Here is a 17417-nt window from a genome sequence, read left to right on the forward strand (position 1 = left end):
TTTTTGATAACAGCAAAATATTGTTCATGATTGATTGGGTATGTTTGGAAAGTAATAACTTCTACACTTGTGATATATTTCAGGACCTTCTTTGCAAACTATGAATAGTTCTCACGTGAGACCAAAGACGAAAACAGGCAGAGTGTATGACGTCTCACAGTGAATATTACTGCTGTATCGGACAATGACCTTCATTAATGCCGTGTTCACTACACAGTAAAATCAATGTGTTCAATGACCATAGAATGGTATGGTATGGTATGGTATGGTATGGTATAGCAGCAAAATAGTATTTAAACGGAATGAATCTACACAGTAATCATACACATGAAGATGAGAAAATAACATCAGGATGGCACAGTGATTTTACATCATGCCCTGACGAATTTATCAACAATGTTTAAATTTTTAAACACTTAATTTCTACATGACAAAGAACATCCTGATATCAATCACATATTATTTTGACAACTCTTCCATCGAAAAATTTGACTTATCTAACTTTACATACACAGATACATATCAAGAGGTTTGTGCCTGTAATTGTCAGGTAAAAATGACTTTGTTTTTTTTTTAAAATTGGACAGTGCAGATGTTTTTTTTAAAAAATTGGACAGTGCAGAAACTAGCACCATAATATCATCAAAGCTAATGGTTACATTTATCAGAGATACTGGAAACTCTGCCTTTACTCATATACATGTGAGGAGTTTAGTTTTCCAATATTTTCAAGACAGACTTGTGCACATATCAAAAGAAAAGAAAACAACTGCAAGGCTGTCAAGTCATGCAGGCAGTACAGATCCATGAAATGTGCTCATTTTTATAACTCTGTACATACATGCAGATTCTCCAACTCTTGTCTTGAATGCACCTAACATGCATTCTAACCTGAGATCAGGTCCACTTTGTTGTCATAGAGGAAGTGGGCATTCACGCATGACTAAGACAAGCAGATGTGTTTGACTAGCATACCGGCAATTTCTTCATCCAAACAGAATGAAAACACAGATTTATAACGTTCATGAAATGTACAATGTGAAATGTGCATACCCTATAGCATAATATTAGTGCTCTTTTTAACAAATGAATTTCACACTAAATGGTAAACAAGGCACAGCTGTAATGGATGGATGGATGGATAGGACACACTGTACCTATGTGTGACATATGAGAAATTACAGAACAGAACAAGCAAACTGGGCATTATCTAAACACGCAGAGGTGAACTTTTAGAATGAAACCTGGCAGAGCAGATGAAGCCAAACAGCAGTTAATAGAATGGAACATCCTCAAGATGAACAACTGTACCTGCTCACCCCTACTTTTGACAATAGCCTCACCCATCTACTGAAACAATAGGATAAGTACAAAATCATCAAACAGTAGGGATGAGCAGATAGAGTTGTTTGGACAGATTTGAGGAGAAAACTGACAAGATTGGTTTGTCTTTTACCTTTTCTAACTGTTCTTGTAGTTTTCTGTAGTTGCTTTTCTGTAGCAGTGGATGAGAGTGCAAGAGGTAATGGTCTGAGACTCTTTGCACACAAATCAAAGGAACTCATGGCAAACCCAACGAAAAAATTAAAAACACAGAGCAAAGCAACAAACACAAAACAACTATGTCTGGATGGAACATGGAGGTAATTAAAATGGAGATGTGCATTTTCAATGATTTAAACAAAAAATTTGGAAAGTGTGCACTTTTATTTTAAAAGACAGAATTTGTATTATTAACATAATAAAGTATGAATTTTACAAAATTAGGAGTGTTAGATGTAAAACTCTCAACTCTCAATACTGAATAATATTCAATGTTTTGAATAACCCAACCTCAAACACCACTACACTGACTGGAAAGCAGGCAGTTGATGAATAGACCACAGTTTGTTTTTTAATCGTTTTGACAAATTTTAGCACATGTGGTGATTGAATAATGACATAAGAGGCTCCACAAATGCTATATGAGAATGAGAATTTTTCAAATTGATTATCGATAATTTTCATTCCGGTCTGAAGTTGATAAAAATTTGCCATGCTAGAGATGACAAAGTGTAATACACATATGACAACATAGGAGGTAAAAGGTGTTGACAAGTCCTCTACTGAAATAATTGAGCTCAACAAAACCAAAACATGTGGTCTACATTAAGATACCATGTTCCGTAACGTATTTTTAAAGAGTACTATAATTACAAACTGAGAAGGCAGTCTTTCTGTTGTAAAAGGCACATGTCTATCTGGAATTAGTTCTGTCTGTGGTCTTGCATGTAATATTACCATCACAGCACAATACAAGCTACAGGAAATATTTATTGGTCCTTACACTGTGCAAGAATAGTATTGTTTGGTGGCAGTTTGTGATAGCTGTTTAATTAACCCAAGTTCCTTAGTACCAGTGCGATGAACTGTAACACTGGACGTAAGCTACTGAAGTAAACTAATACAGGACTAAATAATCTGGCATGATATATGCCAATGATAAATTTGACATCTCCGCCAACAATCTTTAGTCATTTGTCAATTCAGCAAATTTCATTGCATGAGGTCAGGATTCAATTTAGCTCATAGTACAGGAATAGATCACATCTCCATTTTTTGTTGTTTTACCTCTCTGTACTTGCAACACACGCAATAAAGCAACACTGAGCAAATCAAACTGAAGAAGTACATCAGGAGTTTGTTTTCTATCCAAAATACTCTGATGAAAAATTTAGCATACATGTATACTTATCATACGTACACTTGTTTTCAGAATTTGTTCTGGTACTTCAGTATAAAGAAGTGACCAACGTTCATGCAATTCTTCTACCTCCCAGACTAATAATTTTATTTCATGCTCATTAAATTTTTCTGTAATTAATATTTTAAAACAGAAAGGCTATAAGTATGTATCTATCATGCATATCGGATGCAATAATTGCCTTCCATCCCTTTAGAACAGAGAATGGGACCTTAGAAGGAGTGGCTATGAAAGCCTCCTGTTTAATATGGAGGTTTCATACATGTAGACTTACCAGTTCATCATGTTGTAAAGAAACTTGCTGATTGGTTTGCATTGTTGACTCCAACACTGATGCAAGTTCTCGATTCCGAGACTGAAACAGAACAAGTATTTGCTGTGTCATTTCGCAAACTTGTATTAATTACAATTTCATCCTTTAGTTCCACAATGCAATGAAATGCTACCACTTTCAGAGATGCCATCAGCCCTGTGTGTTTTCGTGAAAGGGATCATGGACAACTACAAGATCTCACATTATTGCATGAAACGATGCTAAGGATTTGTTTTTTCTACATTACTGAATACATGAAATCAATGTCTATTTCTCACAGAACATGTTACATCGGCAATGCCAAGTATAAGACCAATGCAACGTAGTAAAACATTATGACTGTTGTCAGAGGTGAGTAAATTCAGTACTCAGAGATTTGAGATCACCAATTTTTGCTAGACAGGTGAATTTGTCAATCCACTGGTCTGACCACACGATGAATACTCACACAATTGTACAATAAATGATGTAGGATGACCTAGCAAACTAGACTAGAGTACAGCTAGACTACTGTTGATGCAGGGCCCTATCAGAACCTTAATTGGTTGGCTCACCAATGGTTTTTACATGTTAACTATTAAAACTTCTACACTTTTGCAATCTGTCGTAGGATTGAGTATCTAGATGCTACAAATGGTACATTTTGCACCAGCATGCACACAAAGTTTTATTTGATCATGCAGTCTGAAGTAAGTTGATTGTTTACAAGAGCTCTGGATTATGTTGTCCATTCTAAAACAGAATGGAACAGTCTAATGACAACTTTAGATTTCACATGACTGTCTAAAATAATTAATCTGATCTGTAAAGGATCACATATGTTACATTTGCTTGTGTCAACTTTGTAAAACTTCATTAATGTTTTGTTTTTGCTTTGTTCCATCCTACTTATAGCTTTAGAGCTACATGCCAGGGCTATGACAACATTCCTTCACCATATACAATACATGCAATGTGAAAATATTGCCTCACCATATACATACAATGTAAATGTATAAATCAATTACACATACATGTACATTCATGGTTGTACAAGGTGTTGGTACACACATACATGTACATGTCTAAGGGATATGGCAGTACTTGTGTGCGTACATATCTTCTAGATATTCCAAATTTTAAATTTAATTGTACTGTACACACACACACATGTACTACAGTGTCGTGACGATGAATGTATCAAAATACTTGCCTCTGGGGGCAACCACATACCTCAAGCTCCCTGATCCCAGAATCCTCCTCCATTGCTTGATCCCCTGAACTATTCAAAAATGATGCCTGGGTTGGGGAAGGAAACACCATGGACTAGGGTAACCTTACATACCACCAATATAACATTCAAAATAGTAGGAAGAGTTATAGCCAGTCAACAATCAGTGTTGTAGCTTTGACAATATCGTTTATTAGTACTAAGTCAAAGACATTCAGGCTGGTGTGAAATTTGTGAGCAGCATATGGTAAATTTACACATACATTGTACAGATAAAGTCGTAGCGTTTTGTTTTACTGCCGCTACAAGCTGCTGACCTTGATGAAAGTATTTCCGTTCATTCTTTATAACAATATAACTTTCTGCAGGGCAATGACTGATGTGTTCACTTCTTGTTCAGTGGCTATAACTCTCTTGTGAATTGTATTCAAAACAAAACTAGTGAATACATACATGATACAACTGCAACAACAAGAGAAACATTATCTAGTGACAAGCACCAAGTGCACAAATTATTTTGGGAAGATCTACCTCCTGTAAACTTATTTTCATAAGCAGTCGCATTTTCAGATTTATTTGTTTGCAAATGGGACGATGAAGATGAATTTTAAATTGCCATAAGGTTCTGTGTACCATATGCTCATCTTGTGCTTTTCAAAATGTTTTAATTTAAACATATTATTAAGTCAATACCAAATGTACATTGCTAGTGGCCTGGCGTGAACACCAAGACAAAAATCTACAGGAATAGAGATCTACATGTACATGTACAATTACTGATGGTACATGTACAATGCACCCCAGGGACAGATATTTAAACTCTGGTGGCTCACTTTGAAGCTTATGGAGTAAATAAAAGCTTTCACCAGCTTTGATTTGTGAAAATCGGGAAATTTATTTCCCCCAATAGAGATAACACATGGATGTTTAGTACCAAAATGTACACGGTGACCCCTGATTTTCTTGATTTTGAAAGAGAATGGTGGAAAATTTAAAAGTTTGAGCAATAGTTTAAGTCTTTCATTTTCGAGGCGCTAACTGCCTTAATGGTACTAACAACTACAACACCATAGACATTTCAGATATGAAATATATCACTAGTGATTTATGTCACATTAAATTTTCAGCAAGTTCAGACTTAATATTGTCAACAGTTTAACTGAAAATTAATTTAACTAATTTAAAAAATCTAATTCGGCATATACAACTAAACAAAACAGTACATTTGCCTTTTAATCAAATTTCAGAGACAATAACAGCAAATATGTACTTGATATCGTATGCAGATTAATTTAGTTCATACATGAACATACAGTACATGACGGCACTTTAACATACAGTACAACCGCACTTTAAAAGATAAGGCGGATTACATTGACAACACATGTTACCTGATTTGACTAAAAGGTTTACCTATCACAGCTGTTGAATGTAATAATAGGACCTCTGCATATATGACCTCTTTCACTTGATCATTCCCATTTACCAAAGGTGATGTAACTAACTCAATATTCCCTACCAATATGCATGCATGATTTTATGTCCATACAAAACTTTCATGCACATGCTAAACATGACAGACCTTCAGAAGACATGCTACAAACACCATGCATTTATCTGATATGTGAAAAAGGACCAACTGAAGTTTTTTCAGGTTTCAGTTCAAACAAAAGCATATTTGTCAAGACCAAAAATTCCATCAGGTTTTCTGTCCACCATTTATTTTGCAACAGCTGGCAAAAAATTATTTGCTTTTGATCAATTTTAGTACATTATGTAGTTTGACTGAAATAACATCATCAGAAATTAATATACTGATATTAATCAAGCTGACAAATCAGGCATTTAGTAGCATGTCTTTCACAGTTAACACCACCACCACCACCACAGTAATTACATACATATACTTCTTACCTCTGACATAAGTCCATTTATTTGCCGGGAAATTTGGCGAAGACTTTCACTGGAAGACATCGGCCTACAAAAATTTGAACACAAAGAGTTTGCAATAATGGGACTACCATTGAGGTCAATATATTATTAATCTTTCTATTTTTAACCACCCCCCACCCACCCCCCGACACACACACAAATTTATCAAATCCTGAACATGGAAACACTTCTTCAAAATAATGCCATGCATTATGCCGCTACAGATATTACCACAAAATGCTCTTTCAATGGCTTGAACATATTAAATATTTTAATGTACTTCAAATTATTACAATTATCAGTGCAAATTATTACAATTATCAGTGACTTCCAGCTTGGCCAATAATGGTATCCATCATAAAAATATATCCTGTCACAACAGGTCTCTTATGCACAGTTTACCAATTGTACATGAAGACTTGATTGTAAACATCATCTGAATAGCTATTTGCTGTATTTCCTGTTGTGACGGTAAACCCATAGTTTTGGATAGATTCACTTGTTTGAGGGGAAAGGCAACTTCACAGATCTCCTTGGGGATGAGATGAATGCATCACATGACAGGTAATGTGACACCCCTCATGAAAATAAATTTCATAACTTCCTGTAACACTAACAGAAGACTACAGAGCAAAAGTTTTATTATGTGCAGCTTTCTTGGAATTCTTTGACAGGAACAACTTTTAAATATGACTTGTAAAGCTTGTTGACCTAAATATGATTTGCCTACAATTTTGTAGCTCATGAGCCTTCTACAAAAAGTATTAGATGGCAAATAACAGTTTGGGTTTTCAAAAGTTCAGCAAGAAGCTTCTGCAGTTTTGTAAAGAGATATCAGGAGTAAATACTTAGCATACAACTGCACAACTGAAAACACCGTATATATCCAGATTATGCTTCTACATATTTAGAAATGTCTATCTACATGTATTCATGTACTTGTTGATTGTTTGGTTATTTTTTATTAATTTATTTATGTATTTGCATAAAGCTCTGCATGTAGGCCCATAGAAATATAAAAGCATTTATAACTGAAGAAAAAACCTATATCAACACTGTGATACAATGGCAAAGCAAACTGACACACTTGGTTGACAAAAAAATTCCATGATGAAGAAGTAACTCACCTTTCAGGCACTGGATTTGATGAATCTAAACTAACATCAGGAGAAGGACTGGGATTTCTATCAGTGGTCTGAAAGTAAGAAAGAAAAGGAAAACACAAACAGGACTTTTATTACAGCTTCAATATACATATACAAATGTAAAGTACATGTATGATAGATTCTCCTTAACTACTAAATGTGATTTATGGTTTCACTTGTCTGTAAGTGACGAGGCTATGACTGTACCGCAAAAGAGCATCATGTGAAAAAATCTGAAATCAGCAGCCATGGTTGATAAACATCAGGTTTTTGTGACTGTCTACATACATGTACATGTACAACATGTACAAACTTATTTCAGGATTTGCATAATGTTAATGTAGGATGTACACAGGTTAGTCCTTTGAGAACTGACACACAACTGTTATATGGACAATCACACGGATGTACATGTACATGTACAGTCACTGGTTATAACATACAAGCTGGATTGACAAAAGGATTAGCAACAAGTTTGCTACTACTATTTGCAGTGCATCAAAGGTACACATCTCAGAAAACTAACTCCCAAAAGCGTGCATCATTGTAACTTATGTGTACTGTATGTCTCATACAAATGTTATCAAACGCATGTCATTAATGTACATGTGATGATGTCTGTAGATACATGTGCAGGAAGTACATGTACTGTGAAGATACTATTACTGTGATGAAATGAACAATGTTATTTCAGATATTAAATTGTTGAGGTATGAGTGAAATGCACCATGGATTCTGCTGAGAGACGAAAAAAGTGAACAAAGTGGATGTCAAAAAATTTAATCAGGTACCGTGGTACAGTATGGAAGAGGTGAAATGTACACCATGGCAACATGAATGTACACATACTGTGAAATGCAACAACGCCATACAGAGTAACAGACAGACTGAACACAGTGCACTATGGTGACATGAAAGTGTACAATATATCACGTGTACCCCTGGGGACCAGCCTACACACTGTCTGGAAGTACAGTAGGAAAATCAATAATTCAGTGATGTCATACTGTACAATAGTCCTCCATCTTCATTGAGCATTTGCAGATTGCATGCTGCAAAATGACAGGGGTAAAATCAATCCCCTGTAATAACATAGGTGTACCAATCTATAATATGTAATTTACAAGACGTTTGATTTTTATCATAATCTAGGTCAGATTTGACATACTCTGTTCATAGACATATTTACACATACCAAATTAACAGGAATGTATAAAGCAAGTCTATGGATAAACAATTTGCCTGTTTTCATTACTCTTTGTCAGCTACAGTGTACTATGGAAAGCCAAACAATTATAATAATTGCATCTGACCTTTAAAACCTCATAAATGTGTATATAATTTTACGGCTCTGGTATTCAGTTTAAACCCGCCCTTCAGCTTCAACTTGCAAAAAGCATGAAAACACCTCAAGGACAAGAAATTCTGGTATTCCTATGCTATTCTATAGACATTATTTTTTCCTTGTATGCAAAATTTGGACCTTAACAACAAAAGGAGACTGACAGCTTACAACCTTTACATGAAAAATTGCCCTCAGTTTGTTATCTTCATGTAACTTTACTAATATTAAATTTTATACACATGAGGGTGCTATGAATGGCAAAATATGTTTTGATGGAACTATTTTTAATAACTGGTACAGTACCTGGTAATGGCAATCTATTATGTCTCGTCTCTATTGCAGGAAAATATTCACTGGGAGTTTTAAAGGCTATTTTTAACATGTGAATAAACAAGGTGATATTGGGATAGATGGTTCTATTTACAGTTATCATACTTGTAACATGTTCAAAGTGGAAATTAAGGAAAGCCACTTGAGAATTCTATTCTGGAGAAAAATCTCTAAAACTGGCAAGTGTAGCTTGCATGCATAAAATACTATTTTTTGATAAAATCACATGATTTTTAAAGTAAGAATGTGCAGCAACAAATGTCGCTTTTTTCATCGTTCACTGTGAGAATTCTGAAAATTTGCAATAAAGGCAACCAGCTTACTTTTCATCATGGGATTACAATAATATTTTCATCATGCTAAGAAAATTAATGAAACATTTAATTGGGGTGTAAATTCTTCACAATAAATTTCTTATATATGTCAAGTCATTGATTTTGTGGACAAATTTTCTTCATGTTTTCTTGTGACTTCAATATTTTCATATTTTCAAAAAACATACACGTAACTACAATTTGTCAAATATTGTTTTTATCCTATGTTTACTTTATTATTTGTTGGACTGTTTAAGGGTATAAAATTGCAATATTTGAGATAAGCAATTTTTTCTCTTCAGTGGTGCAAACATGTCAGATTTGGTTGATATTATTGTACAGTGCATCGTTAAACATGTCTTGTACGTAACTAAACGGCTCTCGTAAGGAGTACTCCAGTCACCACGGGTTGCTTGACTGAGTGGAAAATTACCAATCACCCAAAACGCCTGTAGTCATGCATCTCTAAATCTGTTGTGCCATCTTCAAAATGGAATGAAATAATGAATTTCATTATTTCAGTCACACTGTATGTCAAAAGGACATTACATGTACGTGCACACCCTAAATTTCTCACTGAATGCCTTGCATGAATACATTCAAAATAGATATTGAAACCGCAACAATGACAATTCTGACGGGTGATTAATAAATGGTGAACTGTTCAATAATGGAGGCACAAAAGACATCCTTGCAAAGGCTGATACTATTGGTAAATACAAAGCTTTACCCTATTAGATTAGTTGCGATTACCCTAGCTGGGGAAGTAAGACAGCCAGAATACAACAATTCATGATATACCTTAAAGGGACAAAGTCGCCCATTTTTTCATGAATTTTGCTTGATACAAGATACTACCTATATTGTTTGACATGTTGAAAGATACTGAATGAATGGGTGACCATGCATATATTCGACCCCGGTTTTAGACAAGATACACGAAACCATCACGAAAATGAATTAATGGTCATGACCATTAATTCATTTTCGCCATGGTTTCATTTAATTTGTCTAAAATCTCAGTCGAATATATGCATGGTCACCCATTCATTCAGTATCTTCCAACATGTCAAACAATATAAGTAGTATCTCGTATCAAACATAATTCATGAAAAAATGGGCGACTTTGTCCCTTTAATGAAGAAGAATATTCATTTTTCACCCGTTCTTAAAGTTCCACACAAATACTATTTGCATGACCAATCAAGTGTTGATTGCGCACATTGGGCTTCTGTTACAGATCATTTTGCTACGAGGCTTCATTAACTACATTCACGTAACCTCAAGCAAATTCTAAGATTCCTGTGATTTTTTTTTTGCTTAATTAAATATGTTTATATGCAATTACACATGTTCATATGTGGATGCCCATATTGTTTTTTATAGTAACCCAAGCCTTCTCAGCCACCTCAACAGCTGATGTTTACTTTGTTGATGGACAGTTAGTCGGTGTATGAAGACCTTGACGCAGAAAATAGCACACACAGAAGTTTTGTAAGCAAATTACCAGGCACAATGCATAGTGACAATAGCAATGAAACCATTGTCTTCAAACACAGGTGACACAAGTTAAAAGTTATACACTTTAAGGTGGGTGGAACCATAGACAGTAGAGAAACTGTCTATGGTGGAACCATGTCAATATACACATACACACAACTGACATGCATTTAACTTTTTATGGAAATTACGCCACCCTTACTGAAACACAGCAACATTTTAAGAGTGTAACATGCTGAATGAAGATGCATGAGTGTATGACATAATACATGCTAAACATGGTTACCCAGTCACTGTTACTCAGACAAGCTTGCACATGTACACAGTTGGAACAACAAGGGGAGAGATATGGGAAACACAGCAACATTATTTATGAGATAGCAACACAAAAAATATGTAACAAAAAAATTTAAGAAACAATGAAAAATATTGTCTATCCTTACAGGTGATGCTATTGAGTCAGTTGTGTTAATGGTAGAACCAGCAGGAGAATCCGTCACTGGTGATGGCGTACTAGCGTTTGCTTTGCTGGCTTTTTCTTTCTTTGAATTACTTTTGCTCTTCTTAGATTTATTGGCCGGGGTGCTATTCCTCGATTTGGACGTTGCTGGTGAATTTGAAGGTGTGTTCCCTGCAGCCTTCTGTTGTTGGAACTGTTTTAGCTGATAAAGTGGACAGGAAACAGACATTAGGCAGTTGGAACTGGACCAGCAGCCAGTGCGGTGATTTGGGTAGTTGAAGCAGACTATGGTCAGTTCCACAGCAGACGTTGGAAATAGCATCCCTTACAGTTGCTAGATTTTCAAAAATTTCATATTTTGTGCAGTTTGTATATGCAGAACAATGAACATGACAATGGGATTTGACAGAAACAATTGTGCCTGATTCATGGTCACACTGAAGTACATGTATAACAATCCAAACAAAGAAAATACCACCGTACTCAACCAGTTCATAGGAAATGCAAGACGTACAGAGTTTATTGATCAAGTTGCCATAACCTTGCCCACCACTGTAACAAATCACATCCCAGCTGCACAAAACATTTTTCTTAAAAGTACAGAAAAGGGTAATTATGCTTGAAATCATGGATGACAGGAACAACAACCAAAAGGGCAAATTTTAAGATGGCCATATGTCACATATTATATCCAAGGCAGCTAAAATTTTGTTGACGGTAGCAAATTTAATATCTTTTTAGTATTATTCCATATTGAATTTTCCTTATGACTTTTCATTTCAGTCAGTGTTTTATATGAGTAAAAATTTGTATAAATTTGTTTATTAATTAATAAACGTGAAAACAGAGCAGTGTTCATTTTTCTTTTCATGTACATGTACATGTACATGTGTAAAACTCTTGTGATATTCAAAGGTAATAAAGCTCCCGTCCTCCACTAACACGTGTCTGTAACTACTTCAGATTTTATGCATTTGTATATTCTTTACCTTTTGACATTGGATGATGCTTTGAATTCTCTGAATGTATTTGTAGAATGACCTTTTGATACTTTTACATAAGATTTCTTTTTGAAAACATATATCATGTAAGGGGCCGTCGATAATAAAAGCTGACGCACAAGAAACGTAATTCCTTCGTTTTACTTGAAACCCCCTCCCTCCCCCCTCAAAACGAAAGTTCTTATGCAAAATTAATTTCGTATTATGATGCCGTTTCTGACAAACCCACACGCACCTCTCCAATCCGCACGCCCATGAAAAAATACCGGAAATGCACATTACTTAATAAACCTCCACTTTACGCGTTTCACTTTTAAGACAGAATATTTTAGTGTATTTCGCATAAAGGAAATATTTCATGTACATGTTTCACTTTGAAAAAGCATACAAGTTTTTATTTCACATTTATGACTTTTCATTGTCTTTTCTGTCTCTTTATTTTGTGGTCATTCTGTTCTCGATGAACGCAAAGGTAGTTTTGCGTTCTCGCTGCAAAGTCACTTTGAAAACAATAGACGAAAATCCCAATGCGATTTTGACGCACACAAAACGAAATGAGCTTTTACCCCTCCCCCCTAAATGAAAGAATAACGTTTGTCGTGCGTCAGCTTTTATTATCGACAGCCCCTAACTAGTACATTTTGTACACCATAAGTGACATACTCAAAGGAACAAACTGTATATATTATGACTGACCATGGAACAAAGAGAGTTTTGTCAAAAAATTACTATACTTTATGAGCAAGTGGATACATCATGGGTTGATTACATGCTATCTGCAGAACATTTTTCTGAAAGAAATCCTGCACAGATAGGAGAATATATGCCCATTTCAAATCTGGAAACACCATTATTGGCTAGCATGTGAAACATGAGGTCAGGTGGGGATAACATTGGCATTACAACAAACAAAAAAAAACACCTGAACGCACACACACACACATGATGTAGGGAAATTTACATATGTAACTGCACATTTATAAACTTACACATACACTTAATGAATTGCTTTTCAAAAAGGACAGAAACTGCCTCACAAAATGTCATGCTTGCAAGCTAAAAATAAACATTGCTTAAAAATATAACATTTACTTGAAGCAGCACAAACCATGCAATATGTAATGCTGTAATTATAGCAAATGCTGGCATAAATATGATATCTTATCTAATCATACATCTAGCTTCCATACATTGTTTCCAAATGTATTGAGAATAACTCAAATGTTGCCTTCATTTGTCAGACACTAAGTGGCAAAAAAGGGTAAATAATATTTTAAAATATGGATAAATTAGAGTACCACCTTAGCTTGAAGAATGCTAACATTATTATCTAAACAGCTGTTGTCTTATTTCAGAAAGCTTACATGTATTAAGGACTAGTTGTCACGGTGACAGACAGATACAATGTGTGCACTATTGAGACTTGAAATCTATTCATGTAGAATGAGCTGTTAGCTGGCAACATTTGAAAGTAACTTCAATACGGTTGGAAAAAATCTATAGCATACATGTACAATCCCAGTGATTGGTTGATGTATTCTTGCTGTGTATTACTGAAAATATATGCTGAAATCTGATCAGGTACAGAATTGCAGATTGTTTAAATGACAATATTCATGACTATTTGTTGAGCATGTGTGCAAGTCTAACAATATGGTGGTTGCATGTTCATGCTGATATTGAATAAAATATATATATATATATATATATATATATTATATATATATATATATATATATATATATTATATATAATATTAAATATGGAACACTTCTAGCCACTCAGACATTTATCATACAATAAATTGCAAGTTTATGTACTGAGGACATGTAGTAAAATGTTTCCCTCTATTACAATTTAGATCTCGTTTCTTACAAGTTACATGTATTTTTCCATTCATGGTACAATGAATGCAAGTTTGCGCAATGATTACCCCAATTTAGTAAAATGTTTCCCACTCGCACGATGTTGTTTCTATTTTGCCCAGTTCTTGCACCTTTGGTCGAAGCACGACGTCATTTTGGAGCTCAAGGTTCTCTATGACTTCTGCGATATGATGGTATGGAAATAATATTGTAAAACTTCTGAAATTTGACCAAAACTGTGATTTTTGAAAGTCTTGTTTCAATCTCATGAGACCGACGAAAACTCGCTGACCCCAGACATTTTTTTGCGTTTTTAAATGGACTGAATTCTCTAAATATTACCATATTTTATGGGTCTCAACCAACACAGAGAAATATAAAAATATTTCCTCCAACCTACATTTGTACCTTCACTGTACTCTAATTTTCAGAGGCATGTTACCAGAAACACACTGATTTTTTATTTGGCCTAAGTTTTTAAATGATGTAAGCAAGAACATTTTTAGACAAACACTGCTACTATATAATCAGGAGCTATTTCATCCAGCAGGATACTGCAGATCATCATGTCACTATAATAAAATAATTTGAGATACTGCTCTCTGCTTGCCATTTTATATTTGACTCAGAAATTTGATAGTAAGTGTAATCATAGACCTTGGAGCAAGAGGGGGGTCTATGCTGTAACTTGTAGGCATATTCTTAAAAAAAAATTCAATTGTAAATGTTAATGGGGTAGTTGTAGTGCAGTCCCCAGGTCACAGTTCAGCAGATGTGTTACTGTCCAAACATCATTTACCTATCTTCAAAAGCCCAAGTAAAAACATTGATTTATGTAAATTGTAGAAGCTAAATATTACTGGACACACAATCTTAATTTAACTGTTCTTTGAAACAACACTGGCAATTGTACCAAGTTCTAAAACCATTTACAACAAAAAGTACTTTTAGGGCCATATATTTTGATGTGGCACAGCTTTTGTTCTGAGAGTGAAATATCTGATTGACAAACTACACTCTTTGTTTTACAAAAGTTTTACAAAACTTCAAATAATTTTTGCAGGAATACATCTTTTGAAAGCCTGAAAAGTGACAGACAATCTTTCACAGGAGGGGTGATCTCTATCTTGACTAACCCTTGATCATTACTGCATTTTGATGCATACCTACAGAAGATGGTTGGTTTCAAGGCATAACAGAAGGTGAATGTACACACAATAGGAGTCACTGTAATTACCAGTGAGTTACCTGTATATTATGGACAGGACAGGGCTATATGAAGGAGTGTAGGAAACCCATGCCAAATCCTCCTACCATCTTTGTCCATGAAACTTGAACACAAAGATTTATCAGATTGACAGTGATACACAACTTGGATCACAATAATGTACATGATAATATATTTTTTTATTGACAACAGCTTTTACAGTGTCTTTACATCCACCTAGACATGTGACGAACTGACTGGCTATTCACTATTTTTGCAAAACTATCTTTCCGTGAAAACTTTCTCATCCATTGTCGGAGACACAACTGTGAATTCTTCAACTTGCCTTGCCACCGGTTTTCCTCCTACTTGCACATAAATTTTGAACACCCTGTTTTAGTGTTATTGTATCCATTGATCATGTGTGAATTGTTCATCTCATCAATGTGGTTTTAGAATACGGAAATGAATCCCTGAATTTCTGCCCTCCTTTCATGATGCGTTCTGTACATACCAATACTAGCTGGTTAAAGGTCAGCGGCTTTGCAAAGAACAGAAGTTTATCTGAGCTCCTGTGAAACAAGGGGCCTAACCCTCGGCAGAATGGCACCCTTGATTGAACGTGTAAAAATTTACGCTAATCAGAGAATGGTTTGATATCAACATATTCCCTAATTCCACTGTGAAAAACTAAGTGTTGACCTCTGTGAATTATTATGCAACGTGGAAATTGGTGGACATTGTCACATATTTTCATAATTTATACAGGAAAGTGTAACTTTCTTAACCGGGAAGATTAGTGACGTAAAAACCAATGATATTACGGAGCGTTTTTGATGAGCTCGTGGTGTGTAATAGATGAACCGCGCTGGTGTGGTCCTGGATATGTATGTGGAGTTCGGAAGGAGCAATATTTTAGGAGTTTTAGGGCTGGCGCCGGTCGTCACAGGGCCGGCGGGACAGAGGTGAGGTGGGTCTGCTGGAGCCCAGAGGTGTGTCAATATCGTGGACATTGTGGCCTTCCTTGAAGACCAAACAGTGTCTTCCATGCTAAACGATACCCGAAAATAAAGGAACCCTCCGAATTGTAAGAGCATCACTTTTAAATTTCAACAAACGACAAATTTTGGTTTACCGTACCTTTTTTCTGGCTGCTGCTAGCTTTTCCAATCTACTAGCGTCGGCCATATTGGACTTCCTCTTCAACCCCCCAGCTTCATTTGAATTTATCGTACAACATGCGAAGTACGGGTACAAAGTTATCGGAAACTTGAGTTCTTGAACTTTAGGACACTTTCCCTAGAAATTAATGATAAATTGAATTATCTGACAAATGCATTCGATTTTACGATGAGGATTGCACGGTTCATTGCGAAGAGAATACTATGCCGGATCGACAAAATCTTAGTATCTTAGGGTAGCTGACGTTTGAGATGCGCACGCACAAATCGACACGTCGGTCTCCCGTCATCCGTCATCCCTCCCCTGCATCCGCAGTCCGGGACTTTCGAACATGATGGAGGAAAAGCACGGGCAGTCTGCCAGATCGATTTTCTGCTCGATCTATCGATCCCGTAGTCGATATGCCCGCCACTGAAACCTAAATGCAGTGACGGACATGCCAAATGCAGTGATAGATCTAGCCATGCATGGAGCTATAGCATACAACCCCATATCGACAGCCCATGAGCGCCCGTGGTGGGAAAATTACAGCTCAGACCGCGATGCAGTGCATCTTCTGCAATTCTGCAAATTGCAGAACTATGAGCAGCATTTTGCCATGATAATCTTCACGGCCTTCTCCTCCTCAAAATTAACTCCGTCGAGATAATAAAATAATTTTTTGAGTAGGCTTGCAGAATGTCATTAGTTTATCAACTTGTAAATAGGTTCAAACTGACTAAAAAGAAGTTTTTGCACGGGTCTAGTGCCGGGGTCTGGTGTTAGCCCTAGGCGTAACTGTATTTTTGAAGAACAAAAAAGCGAAAACGAACGATACGATTTAGGTCTACGGTAGCAAAGAATAGTCTGACCTGATGTGACCCGAACTTG

At 35.7% G+C, this 17417-nt stretch overlaps 1 protein-coding gene across 9 annotated transcripts in view; it reads right to left on the reverse strand.

Annotated features, from left to right (window-relative positions):
• LOC139114498 (golgin subfamily A member 2-like) overlaps positions 1-16648 on the reverse strand; it is a 41278-nt gene extending 24630 nt beyond the window's left edge. For 2 of the 9 annotated variants that reach the window (XM_070676270.1, XM_070676271.1), the window contains exons 1-7: positions 16506-16648; positions 11276-11494; positions 7326-7393; positions 6181-6244; positions 4269-4334; positions 3018-3098; positions 1457-1495 (exon numbers count right to left, since the gene is read on the reverse strand). In XM_070676270.1, the coding sequence (XP_070532371.1) occupies positions 1457-1495; positions 3018-3098; positions 4269-4334; positions 6181-6244; positions 7326-7393; positions 11276-11494; positions 16506-16553 (585 nt within the window). In that variant the 5' untranslated portion in view covers positions 16554-16648. The remainder of the gene's footprint in view (positions 1-1456; positions 1496-3017; positions 3099-4268; positions 4335-6180; positions 6245-7325; positions 7394-11275; positions 11495-16505) is intronic. The other 7 variants (XM_070676273.1, XM_070676272.1, XM_070676275.1 and 4 more) reach the window with 7 other exon arrangements.
• Positions 16649-17417: the final 769 nt, after the last annotated feature.

This window comes from Ptychodera flava, chromosome 16 (genome assembly GCF_041260155.1).
Source record: "Ptychodera flava strain L36383 chromosome 16, AS_Pfla_20210202, whole genome shotgun sequence".
Lineage (NCBI taxonomy): Eukaryota > Metazoa > Hemichordata > Enteropneusta > Ptychoderidae > Ptychodera > Ptychodera flava.